Here is an 18911-nt window from a genome sequence, read left to right as displayed (position 1 = left end):
AAATTGTAATTTTGATTCTCGAACAGTCTCTTTATCTTTCCTTTAAATCTTTTCTATTCGTTTAACCTTCGTTTTCTTTTTCTTTTTAATTACAATTAAAAAAAAAAATTGTTTTGTAAATTGTTTTCGCGTAAGGGAGATTCGTTATTTTCCACAAATCCATTGCCATATTTGTTGTTTATTTTCATTCATGTTCTTTCATCACTTATGTTGTTCAGTTTCCTATCATCTTCAACGTATAACGGAACTTAAATTAAATTTTTGTATTAATTTCATAAACCTTTAAGTACTGCTATTGGAAATCAATTAATCTCCCAAGCCAATGTAATATTAGTGCTAACCTTGCAAATGCCAAAGCATTGTCTAAAATTCTATTGCCGTATTATTAATTGTATGTTTTTTCTCTCTCTTTCATCTAATCCCGTGGTCGTGGATCAACTCAAACGGACTCTTGTAAAATAAACCTCAATTGATCCCATCCATGACAATGACGATGACATTATCGACGGACCCGACAACAGACTTGACAGTACTCCTCGTGAATCAGAAGAGAAACGAATACAATACGAAGGTCGGAAGGTACCACAGCGTCAAACCTCTCATCGGCTTGTTGACGTCGACAGCGAGGACTTTCATCCAGGACGGTGTCACCACGGAATATGCGACCCAAATCCTCGGCACCACCTTGGATAATGGTCGCATATACGCACAGCTCCTCACCAAGTCTTCTTTAGTGTTGTACAACAAGCCTTCTGCTGTCGATGAGCCTGTCATTGTCAATCCGACGCGTATACATTCCGCTTTCGATGGACAATGGAACGTCAAGCAAGATTTAGGCTTCATAGACCCCGAGAATTTCGTATTAAAAAATACAGATTACTTGGCGCCTAATAGCATGATGGAAATCGTCTATGCCAGTAAACCAGTTCAAGATGTTAATTACTGGAGTCCGTCAGCTCCTGAAAGTCAAACTGAAAACCAACTCGATGAGCCGGTGGCACGCAGAGTACAACCAGTTAAAGAGATTCCGCGTTATGTTCAGAATGACGCCTTAAACTATCTTGACGGTCCAGTCATCGAAAGCGAGAAGAAATTCGAATTTTTCGTTGAACCTACCCAAATAGCTTACAATAACCCGGTATATAGACAAAGTAAGGCTTACGAACATATAGCCGAACCTGTCAAACCAGTTATACGCAATGAACCTTTGCCAGAGGAGCTTAATATTAGTAAAGTTAAACCTAATTACGATTTACCGACATTTACGATTAAAAACGAATTCTCTCCGATATTTTATTATATAGATAATGTTGAAACGCGCAAGCAATTTCAACCAGCAGTCCAACAGACTAAAACGCCTAAGAAGTTGTTTGGACAAAAAAGCGAACCTAGACCTAAGAAAACTTTCACGTATGCCGGATTTGCCGATTTTACGACGGTCGTTGGAGATACTGTTATTATATTTACGCCAAACACAGAAACAAGTCAACCACAGCACCCTGGGGAAGTTAATGTTTTTCCATCGGCTAAACCAGTTCAAAAGTTAGGTTCTAAGATAACTTTCCTTGCCTCTGATATTCCTGTAGCAAGTTCCACATATAAAGCACACGAAGATATCTCTCCAACTAAAATAATAACGTCCATTTCTAGTGAAGATAATAATAGATCCGAGAAAGCCCTTTACAATGACGAAGAGAGCCTTAAAAAAGTCCTGTATCAAGTTGATGATGTTATTCCAGATACAATGAGTGTTCAGTTTGATCATAATTTTAGTCTTAATGTGGACGTTATTCAACCATCAGAAGTTTCTGTATCTACAACAGAAAGCACACGCTTAACTGACTTTTTGGGTGTTATACCGATCCAAGATTTTAGTTCCAAGCCGACGGATCCTTTGAGCTCCGTTTCTCCGACACCAATGGTAGTGGAATCTTCTCAAGAAACCGTGGTCACAGAACCAAATATTGTTGATGTTTTTACAAATTCCGAAGAAGAGAGTGAGAACACAGCTGCTGAAGTAAGTGAGACCGCAGAAGAAGACCAAGAAGATGAGGAAGAAAACGAGACAACAACGGAGGTATCACAAGCGTTATTTACTACAACAGAAAGTGGGCATAGTGATGAATCATCAGAAGATTTTGAAACTACTACTGAAGCGAAGGTATTCGTAACGGAACCTGAACAAAATAACGATGAACAGGGCACTGAGGATGATGAGGATGATGAAAATGATAGCAACGAAAACATTGAAACCTATAATGAAGAACACGAAACACATGAAGACGTGTTTTGCACTAATGGTTTAGAAACACAATCTACAATGACTACTGCTTACAAGACACTTACATATCTGACAACTTATTTTATTACATTAGAAAACACTGAAACAACAACCTCTGTAAAATCGAATGTAGTTGTAGAAAGTAACATTGGCTACTTTACAAATGTTGTGTGTCGAACTAACTTTGAGATCGAACCAACTGCAGTTGTTTCTATTGATGTAAATTATTCTGTACATTCCAATTTGGAAACCCCAGAAACGCAATCAGAAGAACCAACAACTAAAACAAGTATAGAGATTGAACCTAGCACTGAAGACTATAAAATAACAGTAGCTAAGCAAGAAATCGAAATTGCACCTCAAGGTGGAACAGTAAATGAAGAAAATAGAACATCATCTGATGAAAGTAGCGCTGAGGCAAACAATGAAGGAAATGAAGAGAAACAGCCGACTACATCGACAACCACCACCAGTACAACTACTACTACTACTACAGAAAGAGGGAACGAGAACAATGAAAGAGAAACTACCAGTGAAAATCATACTGAGGAAACGGAAAGAGTCGGACAAGGTGTCGTTACAACGACTGAATCACTGCTCGATGAAGATAAGGTGGATGATGAAGAAAATGAGATCGATGTCATATATAAAACACTTTACACTACTTACACATACTTTACGACGTTCTTCGGAGACGAATCATCAAGTGTAGCCAGTCATAAATCAGTGGTTACAAATATTATTACATCTACGATTGATTTGAACAAGTTAGACCCTTCGCTATTAGGTGCTTTTGATGAAGGAGAAATAGCACCAACTAGTGTCGGTGTAGGGCGTCCGACTGAATCAGTGGCCATTAACAGTATAATTGATTTGGTGAAAAACAAAGACGTTATTGAATCTGTTGAAGTTGATGAAGTATACAGTTCCCAGACGCCAACTCCATCTTTAGGTGACGATGTTGTTGCAAGTATCAAGCCAGATGCCGTAAAAACATATTTCACAACTTATACATTCTTCACAACTATATTTGTTGGTACTGATGCAAATGTCTGCAGTAGAAGCGAAGTATACACAAACTATGTAGGACCTGATGCACTAGTACCAACAAAGAGTAACCCGCTCGCAGCAGAAAGTACAAGAGCTCAATTTGACTTTAGGAATTGTAGGCAAGTCAAAATGGACCCCCCCTCAAATCCTGAAGACAACTCGTCTATGGAAAAGACTATCAGTGTTGAACAGATGGAGCAAACTCATAGCGAAACCAAGAAAGAATTAATTCAACCTAATCCTCTTGAAGTTGATATGTTGTTTAGCGTAGAGGCTAAACCCTTAGAATCTGACAATTCAAATTATGTAACAGACGTCAAGTCCTCATCATCTAAAGGAGAAAGGCAATATTTAGATAATAACAATGTATTGGATGATCAAATAAGTTCAGAGAGTAACATCGATGAAATTTTGCCATCCCCTACCCTTTTGCTACAGACTAGCTACACAACATTTACGTACTTTACGACAATGTATATCGGCAAAGATTCTAGTAAAGTCAAAAGTCATTTAGAAACTATCACCAACGTTGTCACGGAAACTATTATGCCGAATAAAGAACCAGAAGAGGAAAGTAATTTACCTATTACTTATTACACTACCTTTACTTATTGGACTACACTATACAAGGATAAATCAACGACCATCACGAGCCGTGAAGAAATTGTTTCGAATGTTGTCACTCCAACAGTTCAAGTATTACCAACTGTCAGTCCAATTGACACAACCCCCATTGAAGTAGACAGTGTTCTACCACCAAAAGATCTGGAAGTCGAGATAAAACCATCTTTAATAGATGATAGCTCAGAACCGGATGACGGTAAAGCAACGTTCTATACAACATATACTTATTTCACCACATTTTACGCTGGAAACACTTCGCAAATAAGAAGTAGCTTAGAAACAGTGACAAACATTGTGGACAATACAAAGGTCGCTGAAGACAATCAAATAGGGCGCAAAGTTCCGGCTGGTGCTCCAGAAAATAATTTGATTCAAGACAAGGGTGAAAAGGTACTTATTGCACCTACTTTGGTCAAGGAAGTTATTCAGCCGACCAAACTACCGGATATCTCATCAGCGTCACCTACAGTACTTTTAGGTACATACATTGATAATCTATTTGCTGAAGTAAAACCAGACGTACCAACAACTGAAAGCGAAAAGAAAATTTTGTTTTCACAAGTGGCAGTTATTTCAGGCGATTCGACAATCGTGACAAGCGATAACAAAACATTTAATACGGAGAGTACTACATCATCAACTACCACTACCACAACCACAACCACAGAAAACAATAATATAAGCTCATCCACAGAAATTTTAGAGGGTTCAGTTACAACAGAATCTGAATCATCTACAGAATCTAAGTACGAAGATGAGGATGATGGCACAAATAGTAGGAAAAAGTCACGTCTTACTTTTAAACCTAAGAAACCGTCAATTACTCCAGTCATAACGCCATTCTCATCAAGAAATAGGCCCACATTTATTCCAAAACGTGTACCTCTACCCAGTAGTGCTACCACGATAACTCGTTTAGATGCAACGCCTACCATTACTGCCACACCAACATTGAAATCTGTTAGGCAGTCCGGTTTCCCAGGTAGCAGAAAGCAGTCCGCATCGCCTGCAGCATCTAGTGCCGGCAAACGTTTTCCTGGGCGTAGCAGTGTCAACAATCCATCGGCTAATGCCCCATCTGCATCACGAGGTGGATTTGGAAGAAGTTCCATTTCACCTACATCTCGACGAACTGGTTTTAGAACTAGTTCTCTGAGAAGTGGTAGCCTAGATTACGCTAGTAGATCAGCTGTTCCAAGAATTATTAGGCCTACAGCTTCGTTAAGGCTACCTGCTGCAAGAAACAGTAAACAACCAACTGCATTAACTATCCCACCCACTGATCAAAACGAGGAGACTTTTGGAACTCAGTTTGAAGAAGCTGCTACGGAACCTTATGAAGAAGTCACTGAACAACCGATTAGAACGACCAATAATCCTTTGCTAAGGTTCAGAAGACCTCCAATTTTAAGACAACCAGGAACAGCCATCACTCCTCGTACGACTACACCATCTAATAGACGAGGAATAACATCTAGAAGTCGAATCACAACAACAACTAGAAGATCAACAACTCGTAGTACACCTAATCCTTTACTGGCATTGAGGAGACAAAGGCCAAATGCACTCTTTCCACGAAGAAATCTTTTCAGACAGCCAGAACCTGAACCAGAAGAAGAAATCAAAGAAGATGAACAAAAAGTAGAAGAAGATGAAGAATTATTAGAAGAAGAAGAAGAGTTTGAAGAAGATAATGATTACGATTCATCCGACAGAAAAGAGAGACAAGTCGCTACACCACCCACATCAAAGCCCATAGTACAAATCAGACCTTTCGCATTTAGGCGTCGTACCAAGCGTCAAGTTAGCACTGCGAACCGTCGGTACACAAACTTTAGACGACCAGGACTAAAAGGTACATCCACTAAGCGACCCGAACCAGAACCTGAAACGCAAGCTCCATCTACACAAAAACCTAGACCAGGTTCACGATTTAATAAAGGAACAACGTCACGTAATAAAGCAACAACGTCATCCAGTGTAAAAGCTGCATCTAGACAGCCTTTCATTATTCGTGGAGAAAGTAGAACTACATCGACCGCTGCTACACCATCGTATAGAAGAGCAAAGACCCGGACTTCATCTAGAACAACTACATCGGCTTCTAGACCGAAACTACCAAGACTATCTGCCAAGACCTCAACTTCTAGGTCAAGTCCGTCCAGGGCAACGACCAGGGCTCGTACCCGCACAACCACGAGTAGAGCATCAAGCAGACAAAGAAGCTCATTTGAAAATTTGAGTGGCGAGAGATTCAACAATTTTAACAACATTCTTAATGACGGAAAGATTACTATTACTTATCAAATACCAACAGAGGTCACTATTCCTTTTGTGAACGGCAAAATAACGGAATACAAGAATGTTTTGTCAGCTACCCCTAGCATTGAGACTTTATTACTAAATCAAGTTTCGACATCTATAGGGCCATTAGGTCAGCAGCAATTAGTACTTGCCGCGGAATCTACCGAACTAGCAGAAAACGGCGCTACAAAACTAATTAAATATCTACTTCATGAAACCCCGACAACTACAGTGATTTTCACACCCACAACTATAAGAGGCCGTAAGACTTCGTTCTCTCACATTTTACCTAGCACAGTATACAATGTCGAATCCGTAACTCAGACTGTGGCTCCAGAAATTAATACAAACGTTCCCTTGGCCAATTTGCTTCTATCACAACTTTTGCTTGGCAACCAACAACCTGCGATCAACCCTCTCCTAGCATTCCAAGGACAGGGATTGTTACCGCAGCAACCTATAGTACAAACTCCTGTAACGGAATATAAGACTAGAGCCACCACTTATGTTACCACAATTACTGATGCTAGAGAAACAGTTTTGCCAATTACATTCAGAGGCAAGGCAATTTTGACTACAATTGTAGATCCCACGACAAATGTTATAACCGCTACTGAATTCGTTACGGAAACTGTGATTACGACTCCCACTGCTTTAGGTCCATCTCCGCAGTTGAATTCGCTGCTTCTTCCTCTCTTACTTCAGCAACAGCAACAGCAACAGCAGAGCCTTTCGCTACCTACAGTAAATCCCTTAGCAGGATTGGGCCAATCAGATCTTAATCTAAACAACTTAAATGCCCTTCAAAACAATTTTAATAATGACATATACAGTAACAGCCCCAAACCTAACATCCTATCAGATCTGAATAGCAACGAAAACTTCTCTGATGATTACGAAATAGATAACGATGATGATTCCCCTCCACCGCCGCCTCCTTCTCGGTCAAGAAGCAAGCAAAAAGCGCCTAAGCCCGCACCTCCACCCAAGCAAACCAGTGTTGTCACTTTATACGTATCTGGTAAGCATCCAGGTGAATTCAGTACAGTTCTATCAACGGTGATCAGTGATGACACACAGACGGTTAGGAAACGCGAAGCCATTTATTATGAGGACGCCGTAGTCTCTCCATCCATTTTACCAACAATAGACGAGCTGTATGGTTCACAGTTGGATAGTAGCGCAACAATCTTACTTTCAGACCGAGATAGATTCTTAGATGACTCCTCATTTGAGAACCAGATTGAAACCCAAAGCCTGGAGAGTATTGTAGGTGAAATCAGTAAGCATATAAAATATAACGCGTCACCAACGTACGTCGTAAACATGGGCAATCCTTCTTCAATCAGGCATATGAAAGAAGGAACTTCGGTCGATGATATTTCGTGAAAATTAAATTCCAACAAACGGTCTGTTGTATAAAGTTATGGTTTAATTATTTATTTACATTGTATTATAATAAGTTAACTATGAATAGTGCCTTATAGTTTTAAACGTAGTGTCTAAGAACAGAATACTCTTTTGTACTTGATTAGAATATGTTTTTCGATTAAGGACACCAAAAATATTCCTATGTTACCATTTAAAATGTTGGTATAGAAATATTGTAGGTTACAATCTGTACACTGCCTAAGAATAAGTTTTAATTGAACTTAGTTTACGAATTCAATTATTATCTATAATACTCATATTTTTCTTTCGCTTACGACTGTAAATAATTTTATTATGTTAATTAAAACAATAAAACAATGAGGATTTTTAAATAAAGGGTATTTCTTTAATCCAACACTCTGAAACCTAATCAATGATGACGCGAAAACTTACACGAAAAATATAAAAAAAACTGACCGTTAGATACCGATATGAATGCTTTATTTATTATATTTATTTATTTTATACCGCATTACTCAAAAATTAGACTTGTCATAACTGCTTTTTTCTATTGCTTAGAGGGGTGGACGAGCTCAGAGCCCACCTGGTGTTAAGTGTTTACTGGAGCCCATAGACATCTACGACGTAATTGCGCCACCCACCTTGAGAGTTCGCCAAGTTCTAAGATCTCAAGTTACAACGGCTGCCCACCCTTCAAACCGAAACGCATTACTGCTTTACGGCAGAAACAGGCAGGGTGGTGGTACCTACCCGCGCGGACTCTCAAGAAGTCCTACCACCAGTAATGTTTCAAACACAATTAGTTTCTTTGATTTTTCAAAATTACATTTTGAAAATTGCTATTCATTTATTTAAGGTGATTACATAATAGTAGGTTTTGAAACTTATTTATTATGTTACAAACCAGCTTTAACATTAAAGTTTGCCTATGTCAGATTCATCCAGAACTCAAAATAAAAATAACAAATACAAATTTTATTAAGAACCATATTATTAGCCTCTCACAACAGTAGGATGTATATATTTTATAACATCACGAACCGACTTGAAACTATTTGACGACTTCTGACAAAGACAACGAACCGGACGATATGACTCTTGCACCACCACGACGGTTCCTGAGGTCCCCAACCACTGGACGCTACCAAGTCCACATCCCGTGAACATCCTCCCGAGGTGAGTCTTGTGAATGCTGTATTTTATTTATTCCTGGTCTATTTATCGTTTAAAGATAGTTTTGTGGGCTTACTAATACATAATTCTTGTCCGAGAGCGTAATTTGTAAAAAATTAGCAGCAGTGTAGTTTGTACAAATCTTTAAATTGACTGCCCTTACACGTTGCGCCAATCTCGATCGTATGACGTAGAATTATCTGTTTCCATTGCGTCGTCCGGCAGATTCGTATCGTAACGTACAGATTATTGTAAACGTTTTTTTTTGTGTGTATGCATGTAGTATGTATATATAATATTATTACTATATTATGTGCGTTGTGTATTTTATATATCTATACTAATATATTAAACTACAGTGGTTTTTACGGATGTTCCGTTATAACTATTGAACCATGCATCCGATTGACTTGCAACTTGGTATCCATATAGAAAATACATGTACTTAATGGATAGGCTAATATTTATATGAGTGTTGGTATCCCTACACCAGTTGCGGGGGCGTTAATGATGAGAATCTTTGTGGGGGTGAGAAATAGTACCGTTAATTTTAAATGCCCAGCGAAACGGGCGGTTACAGCTAGTAGTGTATAAATATATATTACTATATATATCTCATTTTTATATAATGCATATTATTGAAACAAAATTTAAGTACATTTATCCTAATACATATAAATATTATAATATTCAATAGTTATGTGTAGTAAGCCCACAGTTTTTTTTCTGGATTACACACCGGCTAACATATTTTAATGTGGAATGTAAACAAATTCCTATCTAATAGTATGTTTGTGACAAAATGAAGACCAGTCGCCTTTTAAGTAGCTAGCTCTTAAACATTCTGACGATAAGCACTAAATTTAAAAACACATAGACAAGGAATAAAGTTTTAAATAAGAAAACAGATGTAAATAGAATGTATTTTGGTGTTGATAAGTTAACATAATTTTTTTTGTAGTTATAATAGAAATTAAACTCTTAACTAACATTTATAATTAAGAAAGAAATTATACAATTCAAACAAATCTAACAAATGCAAATATATAACCCTTAATGGCTAAATTTCCTTCAGTAATTTATATATTAGTAACTTTAGTTTTTATTGTGATATAAATAGTATAAAAATAATTTTGCTTCTGAACTATTAATTAAAATTATCAAACACAGAGTAACTACGAACTTGGTTTGAAATAAAAAAATAATAGTAAGTATCACTACTGTAACAAATTAGTTCCACATACAGGAACAGTTTTGTTGATCCTAACCATTTCTCTAAAAGTACCTTTTTCAATTCTAACAAATTTAAATTTTCAGCCTTTAATACCAATGCAATTGTTTATGATAATACCCCTTGGATGCCAGGTAGAGACCTAAATACCGAAGAAAGGTCTGCTACTGATATGGACGAGAGGAAATTGAAGAATGTCGCCACGAAAGTAATGGCTAATGGAGTGGAATTACTAGTTAAAGACAAAAGTGTTGATGGAAAACATGAACAGGTAATATGAATAGGATAAATAGGAGATAAAGTGATATTTAGTGATTTTTTATTAAAAGTAAGGAATACAATCAGTATGTTTTGAGCACATGCTACTACCATACTCAATTATGTATGCATGTATTATGTAAAGCAATGTTTAGTATTGTTACGACTGGAGGTAAACTTTATTCCATATTAATAGAATTCCCATCCGGGCGTAACTAAAAAACCCCGTTAAGCCACCAGCGAATAGGGTGGGACAAAAATTGAACCATTCACCTAATTTCTTAAATTTGCTGTAGCTTTAATATAGCTTGTAAGATTGTATTTATGTATTATTTTTCTAAAATTATTCATGACATGTCGAACGTTTTGAGTTCTCTTATTGAGAAAACTTAGGTTTAATTTTTAAAATCTCTCATTCAGAGTTTGAAATTTATTTTTTTACTTTTCCTCCTCAGCGAAATCTTAAAAACAGAGTGAGCAAGTTCTCGTCAGCGATCAATACAAATACTTCAATAAGACCAAAACAATTAATATCTTCGGCAGTCGCTACATTTTTCAATCAACAGCAAATAAGTGCTTTATTTCCGTTGAATCAATTCATGCAGCATAATTACATTATCAAGACTTGTATGACAACATATACGTATTTGACGACGATTGTGCACAACAAAAGAAGCGCTATTTCCACATTCGAGACAATAGTTTCTGTTGTGACAACAGAATCATTGACAAATTTGTTTGCTACAGATATATTGGTCGATTTACAGCCGACGAAAGTAAGATTTGACCCCAAGGCGCCCTAAATCCAAAATCCACGCAAACCTTAGAAGTCTGCTTATTTGAAATGCTGATATCCAATACTGTAGTGCACCAAAGATTTTAATTTCTTTTTGATCTAACAAAGTAACCTTTTTCTTCGTTGTTTCTGAATTATTACTAAAGTTTACCATTTCGTTTCAGACAAAATATATGGAAGTGAAAACGATTCAACCGACAGCGTCACTGAGCAATATGTTCGTGAATAGTTTCCCAAAAGCTGACAAAAGGATTGACAACGAGGGAAATTTCGATATAATCCAACCTTCAGAAGTCAGTCATGTACCATGCACGACTTCATGCTCATGCAGCCATTCACAAACAGAAGGACTTAATACTAAACATATAAATGTCGACATGGCATCATCAAACTTTGGCTTGAAAACCTCACAATATGGCGGTACAATTTTAGATTTTAAGTCCACAAAGAAAGAAACTCTCGATAAAAAAACTCAATATGAACCCTATGAGTATGAAAGCAGCTCACAATTGACACCCACAGATAGAATAGTAGAGAAATATACTGAAATAATTGGCGATTACTCGGATGAAAAAGATTCAAGTCCTGTAGAAGAAAGCGAATTGCTAACAAACGAACAGGCTCCAGGACCTCCGAAAACAAATAAAATTTACAAGTCTCCAGAGAAAAACAAACCAGACCAAGTCCAGAAACCAAACAAAAATAAATTTGTGGTCGCTGATTTGTTAAAATTAGGAACTCTAGGCATAAAAGGATTAACACGGCTAGCCCCAGTGTTGGAAAAGATGACAGGCGGTTTTATTAAGCGACACGACAACATAGCAGACAAAACAACGACAACTACTCAACAACCAGCTATGAAGCTGACTGCTTACAGTGCTAATAAAAGAATCGATACAGACATAGATGTAAAAAAAGATAATTTTCCTATATACATACCCGTTGATGAACTAGAAACATCTGAATCACAGTTAGTTTTTACTAATGCAACGTTACATCAAAATTTGGCGTGGGTAACCGAGCATAAGTATCCAAAAGCACCAATCACCCCACCGAAATTCATTCATGAAAGCCCTCTAGTTAATGGCGGTATACCTATCAGTCCAGGTGAGATCATCACGGCGAATTCCGATCTGATAGTTGGGACACCAGCTGTCGGAAGACCGTTAACATTGGCTGCCAGTGGGATAAAATTACACAACCAAGTTAACCCACCACCAATTGATAGTTTCGTATCGGCTAATGAACAGTATTTAGTTAATGAAAAACCAATGAGTGATCAGCCAGAAGTAAAAGTAGATGATTCATTTGATTTAAGACCGCCTGATGTACCCAAGAACAAGCCTAGGCCCCGGCCTCTGAACGGACAAAGGCCATACGGCTCTTATTCTGCCACAGAAAATAAGATGCCTTTTCGTAAACCCTCTCCAGGGCACACGGTTCACGATCAAGTAATAAAACCAGAAAAAATAAAAACTATAAATACAGTGTTGGGTAATCACGGTCGGCCTGTATTCTTAGATTATATTCCTTCGCTAGCCAAACCTGCAAAAAAACCTAATGGATATAACATAAATTTCAACCCGAGTACCGAAGACATGAAAGGAAAAGAGATATTGGATAACAGTCCAAGCTCATCAGAAATTGTGAACACACAAATAAAGACAGAGTCTGATTACACTATCACTGGAAGTCCAGATTCCAGTAAACCATTTTTGGTTGACATCCAACCTTCTAAGGTTGCTAATGTCTTAATTCCTCACGGGAGTTCAACCGCCTTAGTTTTTGCTGGTTCATCTGAACCACACAAAACTGGTGATTATGTGGATGATCCATTGCCTTATCCAGAACCAGGATACTTTGGAAGTTTCAGCATAGATGCTCCTCAAATGACAAACGTTCATAATGTAGCACCTAACAGTAATCAGATATTTAATGGCCCAAACGTTAATTTCCCATTAGAATCCCAAAACCAGAATTCAGCTACCCATAATAAGCCAGTGAGGAATGATGTGAAAGTAAAATGGAATGAAAATAAACGACCAGATATAAACAATTTTCCACCTACGCCAAATAACCAAGAAGGTCATGTACGAGTCAGTCCACAAACATCTGCTTACAAACCAAACCTCTATAGTGCAAATACTGATTTTGGCAAATTAAATCAAATAAAAGGAAAGGAAAAACTAAAAGATGGCAAAGAATTTATCGACAAAGAATATGAAAATTTTCTGGCAGTACCCCCACCGCCGCTAAAGGTATTTTATAATACAGAAAATACTCAAGAAAATCAAAATAAGCCGTACAACCAAAGACCAATTGTTCATACAAAACCGGTGCAGGATATGAAAGTGTTTCTAAATGTTCAACATCCTCAACATTCGCTTCCTAAAGAACAGTTACCCCCTAAGGTGACGTCGGAAATCTACTTTGCGTCACAGGTACCAAATAATAAGCCAACTCCATCTTACACTATTCATATACCACCTGCAGCACCTTCCTTCGTAAATACGTACAATAAATTAGCTAATGTAAACAGGCCGGCACATAGACCATCAGTCTCAAGTGAACCAGCACATTCTTTTCCAATTTCGTCCTCATTGAATATCGTCAACAAATCCATTGCTAGTCATAGTGATAGTAAAGATGATACTACTTATACTGTAACTTTGAATACAGCTACAAATGTTGCGGGCAATGTTGGCGATAGGCAAATTATTGGTTCCAGTGCCCCCGTTTCAATAGGTACATCCTCCAGCGTTGGCTTAAATACTGACATTCCTATTGGAACTAATTTCGCTATCCGAGTGGAAGATAATTCAGGCCTATATGAGACACACAATGTGCAAGGACAGAAAAATCTATTTATCTATGATGAACATGGTCGTGCTCCTAGCGTTATAGTTGGTGACAGTAAATGGATTAAGAGTGAATCAGACAAGATTGATGGCACTATTGTAGGTCATAAGTATTTCAACGAAAACGTTGAGAAACCTGCCCTTGATCAGGCACCTGCTGAGAATTATAAAATTAATAATCGAACGCCTGTAGGAGATTTCGTTGGAGATAATAGATGGAACAAGAGTTCCACAGGAAAAACGGAGTCGAGCATTTTAAGTCATTCGCACTACAACAACAATGCCGAAAGACCTATAGTGACAGAAATTGTTCGCCCCACACTGCCACCGTCTCTTAACAGTCATGCTAATTTCCCCATGATCAATGAAGAAACCGGACCGGCTGCAAATAATGTAAAGCCGGTTCACGAAATAAATCGTGACGTTATCGCAGCTGATCAGAAGAGACCACCAAAACTAATTCCTAACATTCCAACAAACTCTCACGGGTGGTATTCTAGTATTTTAAACGATAACTTCATTCACAATATTAAAATCGATATCACAACACAGAAATCAATTCCTCTTATACATGATCATAATGAAAATGGTCCTGATTATGGAGAAAAACTTCCGGGTGTTGGAAAGCCTCCTCCGCATTGGCAACATTCTGGACATGTTCATAGCAACATGAACCTTGGCAAACCATTTACTAAAGCTACATTTAATGATCAACACCGCCCCACAATCCCACCGTTAACAACCAAACCAAATAAAATTAATTACATACCAGCTAATTTCGGGGCTATAAATCAACAAGCTTATGACATTCCTATTAGGGATAACAGTCATGAAACTACTACTAGTCACATATCAACAACAACATTAACGGAAAGGGAGAAACCGATTTATGAAAACTCTGAAGAGATTTATGATGGAGAAGATGAATCTGACAGTACATACGATACTGACGGTGAAGTCAGTTTAGAATCCATGAAAGTTCCTGTTATTAGTGCTTCGAATGAATTGAAAGTTTCAACATCATCAACAGAGATAACTTTGCTTCAAGATGAAGTTTTTAATCCACCCAAGCAGGAATCTTCAAACAAAAATAAACAAGTGGATTTCAATCACGGGACCCAAACTGAGAAACCATTCATAGCGAACAATAGAACTGGCTTCAAAAGTAACGCAATAAAACCTATTTACGAAAACAAGTACCAAAGTATGAAACCGAGGCCATTTACCATGAATAATGGTGCGATAATTGACCACCAATTACAACAACCACATTGGCAGATAAACCATATGATGGAAAATTCAAGTAACGCGTCGTACGAAAGTAATTTAGACTTGAATATTGGTGAAGAAATACCGTCCAGCCCAAAACCAGTTCCAAATGTGAACACTCAATACTATTATGGTCAATCACATTCGAAAGATAAACAGCATTCGAGACCAGAATTTTCCAAAAGCAATTATACTCAGGTATTTAATGATACCAATATTATTACTTCAACAGTCCATATTAAGGACAAAAAACCTTTGATTGTTGAAAAGGCAACAGAAAAGTCAACATTACATAAATTAACAATCACAACTGAATCAAGTTCAAATAAGACGTCAACCGAAATAATAGATCTTTCACCACCTCCCCCTACAATGGATTACAATTTCAAACCATCTACAAATGATGAAATGATTATGGGTATGAGTCCACCACCGAGAATGCCCCCTGCTGTTCGTTTACCTCCCAGAATGCCTATCACACCAAGGCCTATTCCAGTTAGAACGCCTCCTTCTTATAGACTAAAACCTCAAAAAACAACAAGACCTTCAACGCAAAGACCTGTAAGAAAGCCTATTAATCGAGATGAAGTATCAACATACCGACCACACTTAAGAGAAGAAGTATCTACCTTCAGGCCTCATAATCGAGATGACATTTCAACCTATAGACCGATTTACGATATATTGAACAACGTACGTCGTCCCATTTATAATAACAATCAACCATCCTCCCAACTATTACCACCCCCAAGAGATATATCGAGTGAAATAAGTTCTGCTTCAATACCTAATATAGTGTTCCCAACCCCTACATCTTCAGGCTGGTTGACATCATCCGGTGTCGAATTCTCTTCTAGTTTTGACTTTGGCCCAACATCTGTACAATTCCCAGCGATCGACCAATCTTCAATTACGGCTCAACTACCCGAGGAACCCTCTTCTGATAATTCCTATTCTTATGAAGTAGATTATTCTTCTGAACGAAGTGAAGAGTTTAGTTCGCAAAAACCAGAAACTACTGAGAAATACGAACAATCAAATGAGGCTTCTAATTCTGAACCTACAACAACAGTGACAACTGAAAAAAATAAAACGAATGAAGAACATGATTCAGTTGCTAGTGAATCAATTGAAGATACAACCACGGAGAACAAGACAATTCAATTAGACAATAAGAATCGAGTCCGTAAACCATATCCAGTTCGGCTGGATGATAGAAAATCTAGTACTTACAAATTTAAACTTCCTAAGCCGACTGCTATAAAACCAACAAGAACATTATCTCGATCTGATGTTTTATATCCGACGAGACATACATCTATAAAGAAGATTATAAGACCAATACCTACACGGTATCCGGCCGTATCGCCGCCTAATATAATTGAAAGTTCTGAAAGCTCTGCCAACGAAGAGTTCATTAAGCCGACCGAGGTACTTAAAGAAAGTACTCCAACACCCATTCTGGAAATTCCGAATGTTATAGATCATCAATCAAATATAATAACCTCGAGCATGGAAAATATCAGTCCTAACCTACAACCAACACATCACGCCGGCAATGAAATCAAAATATCAGATGACATAGTTCCGACAAAGACCGAATTCAGAACTACGGTTGTTACACTTACGAAAACATTATCGGAACCACCGAAAACTGTATCCAGTATCGATTACGTGAACCTAACACATACATTGACGGTCACTCTGACAGAGACAAGTTTGGTGAGTCAATCGGAAGGGGCTGTAACTGAAACCCTAGTACTGACAAACACACACACGTCCACAATAGTCGACGTGGTTACAAAAGTACAGACGCAAGTTCAACCGACTACCATAATCGAAACAGTGACCAAACATATTCCCATTCAAGTTGAACCAACGCCAGTGCAAGAGACTTCGGCTAAAACGAAAATAGCCTTAGATGACGTCACTATTTCTTCGGAAGAAAACGATAATTTCATTATTAGAGACAGCGACGTAACAGAAAACATACAGAAGATTGATACCGACGGAGCAAACGACAGTGATACATTCTTTGTTGTTATGAACAAGTCTCAGAACGGCGGTCACTCACCTCCAGTCAGCACTAGCGTTGAAACTGAATTTGATGACCTAACCAGAAACGAACAAGTCAATAGCAACGGTGTATCTCAAGTTCTCTTTGGTGAGATCCTACTGGCTGGAGCACCTTATTTGGAGACAGCAAACGTCGGTAATGCAAATGGTAAGTTTAATAGGAAAATGGTTAGAACACCAAACGTGTGATTTCGAATTATGTCTTTTAATATTTCAGGACCCGGTTTTGGAAAAGAATGTCAGCCTGATTGTAAAGCTTCGAGAAACGAAAGATGCCAGAGAATTGATGGACTCATGAAATGTGTGTGCAGACCAGGTTTTGCTAGAATGTTCCCCGATAGACCATGCAAACGTAAGTTGAAAATGCTTAATTTAAAAAAGTTTCAGTGTATCTTTTCAATTCAGAGATTTTAATTCAATAAAATTTTGTTCTAATTGCAGCTACCTATACATACTCTGTGAAATTAGCACTGGCTTCTCAAGGGGAAAGCCGCTTGCAATTCCAAGAAAGCCTCTCTGACAACTCCAGTAAAGAATACCAAGCTCTAGCCGTGGCCACTCATGAAGGCATCAACAGGATGGTGATGCAATCAGATCTTAGGGACGTTTACCATGGTATCCATATTGCCGGCTTCCATCCAGTTGAAATTCAGAACGATACTGGAACTGGGTATCAGGGAGTCATGAACGATTTCTATGTACAGGTAAGTCTATCATCACAAAACGTACTTCAATTTTTCAATTGCTCTTATTGGTCCAAAGGTTACTTCCCTCTAAAGGTTGGTCTAAAGGTCCTTAGGTTTTCAACTAAATGAAATAAAAACGCTTATGCTTTTAACCTTAAACTTTGATCGCACTAAATGTGTCAACAAATCAAGACCCACCCGGGGTTCACACATCACAACGTGGAGGATGCCGCTACGCACCTTGAGTCTATGCATAGCCTTTCAAGTCAGGACGCAGAACTGCTAACACTTGAAATAAGGACAATATGGGTTCAAACTCACACTGCATGGTGAACAACTAGTAATTCAAATGGACAATTTATTTCTTTATTGTCGCCAACAAGTAATGATAGTCCATCAGCTCCATTGTGAAAATCTAATGTTTCTTCCAGCTTTCTGACAATGCTCACGAGAACCGATTGAAGGAAGTTATAGAGAAATATTTGAGAAATAATAACTACAGTCTCGGAGGGACTGATGTGCACGCTGCTAGCGAATTGTTGGACAAAATGGACGTTAGTGGTAAGAAGAACCGTCGTGTTTACTCCAATTTTAAACGGAAATTCACATATAATTGAACAAAATTATTGATAGGATAAATTCTTATGTTTACATTAATTTGGTACATTTGCCATTACTTTTTCAAAATTCTCATCCTGCATTCTGTTTATTTTATATCGCTATCACAGCTGTCGCTGTCGGATCGTAAGTGGTTGCCGATATTCATGGACATCACCAAGACCAGACTCTGCTTAGACATTCTACTGTCTTTAGTTATGGACTCCGTTAGCATCTACGTAAGCATATGTATACATAGCCTTTCGATTATGTCTGTGCTTGTATGAGTGCTTTGAGGAATTGTTTTGGCAAGCAC

The 18911-nt window shown here is 37.9% G+C and overlaps 1 protein-coding gene across 4 annotated transcripts in view; it reads left to right on the top strand.

The window, feature by feature from the left end:
- LOC114239625 (uncharacterized) overlaps nt 1–18911 on the top strand; it is a 119287-nt gene that overhangs the window by 87617 nt on the left and 12759 nt on the right. For 2 of the 4 annotated variants that reach the window (XM_089739837.1, XM_089739835.1), the window contains exons 3-7: nt 10142–10326; nt 11274–17460; nt 17530–17664; nt 17754–18016; nt 18430–18559. In XM_089739837.1, the coding sequence (XP_089595963.1) occupies nt 10142–10326; nt 11274–17460; nt 17530–17664; nt 17754–18016; nt 18430–18559 (6900 nt within the window). Of the gene's footprint in view, nt 1–521; nt 8027–10141; nt 10327–11273; nt 17461–17529; nt 17665–17753; nt 18017–18429; nt 18560–18911 lie in introns of those variants that run through there. The other 2 variants (XM_089739836.1, XM_028169918.2) reach the window with 2 other exon arrangements.

The sequence above is a fragment of the Bombyx mandarina genome, chromosome A1, assembly GCF_030267445.1.
Source record: "Bombyx mandarina strain Sakado chromosome A1, ASM3026744v2".
NCBI lineage: Eukaryota > Metazoa > Arthropoda > Insecta > Lepidoptera > Bombycidae > Bombyx > Bombyx mandarina.
The sequence above is the reverse complement of the archived record's forward strand: the minus strand, read 5'-3'. Positions and strand labels throughout refer to the sequence as shown.